The sequence below is a fragment of the Hemibagrus wyckioides genome, linkage group LG04 (assembly GCF_019097595.1).
Source record: "Hemibagrus wyckioides isolate EC202008001 linkage group LG04, SWU_Hwy_1.0, whole genome shotgun sequence".
Classification (NCBI taxonomy): domain Eukaryota; kingdom Metazoa; phylum Chordata; class Actinopteri; order Siluriformes; family Bagridae; genus Hemibagrus; species Hemibagrus wyckioides.
This window is the reverse complement of record NC_080713.1, coordinates 32,441,199-32,447,624: the sequence shown is the minus strand read 5'-3', so window position 1 is coordinate 32,447,624 and position 6,426 is coordinate 32,441,199. Positions and strand designations below refer to the sequence as shown.

Here is a 6,426-nt window from a genome sequence, read left to right as displayed (position 1 = left end):
TTACACACACTCTTACACACCCGACACACCCCTCACTCACAATCTTACACACCCCACACACCCCTCACACACACTCTTACACACCCCACACACACACTCTTACACAGTCATACACACCCCTCACACACCCTCACACACACCTCACACACACCCCACACCCCTCACACACACTCTTACACCCCCCCACCCCTCACACACACTCTTACACACCCCACACACCCCTCACACACTCGTACACACCCCACACACCCCTCACACACACTCTTACACACCCCACACAGCCCTTACACACACTCTATACACACTCTATACACACACTCTATACACACACTCTTACACACCCCTCACACACACTCTTACACACCCCACACACCCCTCACACACACTCTTACACACCCCTCACACACACTCTTACACACCCCACACACCCCTCACACACACTCCTCACACCCCTCACACACACTCTTACACACCCCACACACTCCTCCCACACTCTTACACACCCCTCACACCCCTCAAACACACTCTTACACACCCTACACACCCCTCACACACACTCTTACACACCTCCCACACACACTCTTACACACCCTACACACACACTCTTACACACCCCTCACACACACTCTTACACACCCTACACACACACTCTTACACACCTCACACACACACTCTTACACACCTCCCACACACACTCTTACACACCTCACACACCCCTCACACACACTCTTACACACCCCTCACACACACTCTTACACACCTCCCACACACACTCTTACACACCCTACACACACACTCTTACACACCCCTCACACACCCCTCACACACATACTCTTACACACCCCTCACACACACTCTTACACACCTCACACACACTCTTACACACCCCTCACACACACTCTTACACACTCATACACACCCCTCACACACCCCTCACACACACTCTTACACACCGCACACACCCCTCACACACACTCTTACACACCCCACACACCCCTCACACACACTCTTACACACTCATACACACCCCTCACATACCCATCACACACACTCTTACACACCGCACACACCCCTCACACACACTCTTTCACACCTCACACATACTCTTACACACCCCACACACCCCTCACACACACTCTCAGACACCCCTCACACACACTCTTACACACCCTTCAAACACACTCTTACACACTCCACACACCCCTCACACACACTCTTACACACCCCTCACACACAATCTTACACACCCCACACATCCCTCACACACACTCTTACACACCCCACACACCCCTCACACACACTCTTACACACCCCTCACACACACTCTTACACACCTCTCACACACACTCTTACCCACCCCACACACCCCTCACACACACTCTTACACACCCCACACACCCCTCACACACACTCTTACACACTCACACACACCCCTCACACACCCCTCACACACACTCTTACACACTCACACACACCCCTCACACACCCCCAAACACACTCTTACACACTCCGCACACCCCTCACACACACTCTTACACACCCCACACACCCCTCACACACACTCTTACACACCCCTCACACACACTCTGACACACCCCACACACCCCTCACACACACTCTTACACACCCTACACACCCCTCACACACACTCTTACACCCCCCACACCCCCCTCTGTGTTCTTTTACACAGAGTCGGTCTACATGTTTATCTGCACTGTCCTGTCTCATCATCCTGTACACTTCTGCTGTATGTTTAGTTTTTACTAAAGATTGCACCTTAAGTATAGTTTAGTTTTATCTCTGTGTTATATCTCTATGTTTGTCTGCGTCTCTATACTTTGTCTGTGTTCTGTGTAGCACCTCTGGTCCAGGAGGAACGTTGTTTCACTTCATTGTGTACTGCATCTGATATATACTGTATGGTTGAAGTGACAATAAAGCTTCTTTGACTTTGACTTTCATGTGATCTGACCGGTTCTGCAGTGTGAACTGACTGGAGCATCATGTGATGTGGGGTTCATGTTGAACAGCAGAGTTCTACACTCACTCTATTCCTCTCTGCTGCAGGACACTGAGCTTATGGTCAGAACTGAGGAATAAAGTCTGCTTGAAAACCTCACTAGAGTGTCCACTCAATAATACAACACACAACTGATAGCTTTTTACACCAAGTGTAACACTCCATCTACACACACATACATACACACACACAACTCTACATACACACACACAACTCTACACACACACACACATACACAACTCTACATACACACACACACACACAACTCTACACACACACACACAACTCTACACACACACACACACAACTCTACATACACACACACAACTCTACACACACACACAACTCTACATACACACACACAACTCTACACACACATACACAACTCTACACACACACACACACTGAAGTTTCTATAGTAACAGAATTGTCAGCTCTCACTTTCTAATCATTATTATCATTTAAATTGTTTTTAAAACCCAAGACTTCATTGTCGGATTATTTGCTCTTTATTCTGTCAGATTTTCAGCCTTCTTTCTCTTTCAGCCTGAATGCTGTTGGCGTCGTCACTAATGAAGCTGATTTCAGCTCAGTGGAACTGATGGAGTTTATTTCACTTTAATAAACACAAAACATTCTCTATTTACTGCGACAGAGAGCGAGGACACCTCGTCAGCTCATCTTTAATCAAAAAAACCCAGACAGTACTAATGTGAGAAGGTGAGAAAGGGGTTGGGTTTCCAGTGGGTGTGGCAGTTAACATCAGAGAGTTTAAAACACCTACACAGCTGTCAGTCATTCCAGATCCATCTGCTTATTGGCTTGGCTGCTGTTTTTATTGAGGGGAATAAAGATGTTTTTGCGTGAAAAGTTGTAGCAGCGTGTTCCGGTGGTGAAATGTGAAGATTAGCATTCAGGAGATATATCTCCATATTAATACATCTGTCCATCAGTCCATCCATGTGTCTCTTCACCCACATGTACATCAGTTAGTTTATTCCACACGTCTTCTCTGACCATCCCTCTGTTTATCATCTCTCAGGTTATTTATTCAGAATATAAAAACACCATAAATAACAATCTCTACACAAACACAGGAGATTTAAAGTAGGCGGAGCCACTCCACACACACACTGCTGATGGAAATAAACACACCACAGTAAAGTCAAGACTGTTAGCATCTTCAGCATTGCGTGCTTTTAATAAAACAGGAACAGAATGTGACTAATTAAAGAAGCTTCATGAAACACAGACAAAGCCACAGAGTTGTAAAGACAGACGTGTTCATGTAGTGTGCGTGTGTGTGTGTGTATGTGGTCTGTTAGCTTTATTACACACACATGAACGAAGCAGCACACCATCCCACTGAACACGACCTGCGCCGCGGTGAGACTCCACTGTTTACTCTCCTGATCCAATGGTCATAATATTTACGACTGCGGCTTTATGTAACAGTGTTATATAACTGGCGCTCGGCTGTGTCCCAAACCCCAGTGTTTAATAAAGTCTTCTAATGAGAAGAGCTCAGGAGAAGGAGCTCGGGAGAAGGAGCTCAGGAGAAGGAGCTAGGGTGCAGGAGCTCAAGAGAAGGAGCTCGGGAGCTGGAGCTCGGGAGCTGGAGCTCGGGAGAAGGAGCTTGGGGGCAGGAGCTCAAGAGAAGGAGCTCGGGAGCTGGAGCTCGGGAGAAGGAGCTTGGGGGCAGGAGCTCAGGGGCAGGAGCTCGGGAGAAGGAGCTCGGGAGAAGGAGCTCAGGGGCAGGAGCTCGGGAGAAGGAGCTCAGGGGCAGGAGCTCAGGAGAAGGAGCTTGAGGACAGGAGCTCGGGAGCTGGAGCTCGGGAGAAGGAGCTTGGGTGCAGGAGCTCGGGGGCAGGAGCTCGGGAGAAGGAGCTCGGGGGCAGGAGCTCGGGGGCAGGAGCTCAGGAGAAGGAGCTCGTGAGAAGGAGCTCGGGAGAAGGAGCTCGGGAGAAGGAGCTCAGGGGCAGGAGCTCGGGAGAAGGAGCTCGGGAGAAGGAGCTCAGGGGCAGGAGCTCGGGAGAAGGAGCTCGGGAGAAGGAGCTCAGGGGCAGGAGCTCGGGAGCTGGAGCTTGGGGGCAGGAGATTGGGGGCAGGAGCTCAGGGGCAGGAGCTCGGGAGAAGGAGCTCAGGGGCAGGAGCTTGGGAGCTGGAGCTTAGGGGCAGGAGATTGGGGGCAGGAGATTGGGGGCAGGAGCTCGGGAGAAGGAGCTCGGGAGAAGGAGCTCAGGGGCAGGAGCTTGGGAGCTGGAGCTTGGGGGCAGGAGATTGGGGGCAGGAGCTTAGGGGCAGGAGCTCGGGAGAAGGAACACAGGAGAAGGAGCTCGGGGGGAGGAGCTCAGGGGCAGGAGCTCGGGAGCAGAAGGACACACACTGAAGGTCTGAAGTCAGTATTATTCATTATAAATGATAACTTACATTAAAACTTTACAATTTATCAGAATACAGTAGAATCTGAAGTCTGTTCACAATCATACACAAACACACACATACACACACACACCCTCATACACAAACACACACATACACACACACACACTCATACACAAACACACACATACACACACACACACTCATACACAAACACACACATACACACACACACACTCATACACAAACACACACACACACTCATACACAAACACACACATTCACACAAACACACTCATACACAAACACACGTACACACACACAATCATACACAAACACACACATACACACACACAATCATACACATACACACACACCCTCATACACACACCGTCATACACACACACACACAATCCCTTGTACACACACTCATACACACACATCCTCATACACACACACACACACACACACACTTCCTCTTGTTTATTGAAAGTCTTATGGTGTTTAGAGTCTGTGTTTAAAAGGAAGAACATTTTCCATTTCTGACTGGATGGAACAGCACACACACATCAATGATGTGGATTTTAAATGGATATTCTTTCAGTGTGTGTGTGTGTGTGTGTGTGTGTGTGTGTGTGTGTGTGTTCAGGCCATTGTCCTGTCATCCTCCTTGCAGGTGCGGGGGATGAAGTGTGAGGCGATGCTCTCTTTGCGAGTCTTTTTGCCCCTCAGTGGCCGGCCCTTCTGTGAGATGGAGATGAAGATCTCCTTCCCATTTTTACTCCACTTCTCTGACATGTAGGCTGTGTAGAAGTTCTCCAGGAACACCTCCTTAAATCTGCAGCTATCGCTGTACTCCTTCTGTTCAGAAGAAAGCAGAAAATTCTGTGATTAGCTCCATCAAATCTCCACTAACCCCACACTACACAACTACACATCATTGCAGTGTCTCTGTCATCTTACTGTGTAAAATCTGTTGACTGTGTGTGTGTGTGTGTGTGTGTGTGTGTGTTGCAGTAAAATCCAGCAGCCTTTATTACGGTTTATTGTCTCTAAAGTCTTTCTTGTGTAGATCCATTACTTTCTTTACTGACACTCAAACATTTTCTGTAACATTTCATTTTTGTTTTAAATATAAAAAGGTTTTGTTCAGTAAAAAGAAATGATAAACATCTATAATAATATTTGTAGTAAAGAAATAGAGAGGCTGATCTATTGTACAGAGCTTCTCCATGTACTGCCTGGAGCATGAGCAGCAGTGATCTGATCCTGATCTGATCCTGAACTGATCCTGATCTAATCCTAATCTGATCCTGATCTGATCCTGATCTGATCCTGATCTGATCCTGATCTGATCCTGATCTAATCCTAATCTGATCCTGATCTGATCCTGATCTGATCCTGATCTGATCCTGAACTGATCCTGATCTGATCCTGATCTGATCCTGATCTGATCCTGATCTGATCCTGAACTGATCCTGAACTGATCCTAATCTTATCCTGAACTGATCCTAATCTTATCCTGTACCCCTGATGTGAACTTGAACTGATCCTGAACTGAAACACTGTCTTCAGTGTTTTGGAGACTAGTGCTGAGCAACTGAACCCACGGAAATAATCAGACCTGTAAAATAATCAGCCACAGAAATAATCAGACATGGAAATAATCAGACATGGAAAATAATCAAACCTGTAAAAAAATCAGACCTGTGAAATAATCAGCCACAGAAATAATCAGACATGGAAATAATCAGACACAGAAAATAATCAGACCTGTAAAATGATCAGACATGGAAATAATCAGACACGGAAATAATCAGACACAGAAAATAATCAGACCTGTAAAATGATCAGACATGGAAATAATCAGACACGGAAATAATCAGACACAGAAAATAATCAGACCTGTAAAATGATCAGACATGGAAATAATCAGACACAGAAAATAATCAGACACGGAAATAATCAGACACAGAAAATAATCAGACCTGTAAAATAATCAAACCTGTAAAAAAATCAGACCT

The 6,426-nt window shown here is 46.8% G+C and overlaps 1 protein-coding gene across 1 annotated transcript in view; it reads right to left on the bottom strand.

The window, feature by feature from the left end:
- Positions 1-2,668: 2,668 nt before the first annotated feature.
- fgf7 (fibroblast growth factor 7) overlaps positions 2,669-6,426 on the bottom strand; it is a 17,324-nt gene continuing 13,566 nt past the window's right edge. The window contains exon 4 of the mRNA XM_058388568.1: positions 2,669-5,263. Coding sequence (XP_058244551.1) covers positions 5,048-5,263 — 216 coding nt within the window. The 3' untranslated portion in view covers positions 2,669-5,047. The remainder of the gene's footprint in view (positions 5,264-6,426) is intronic.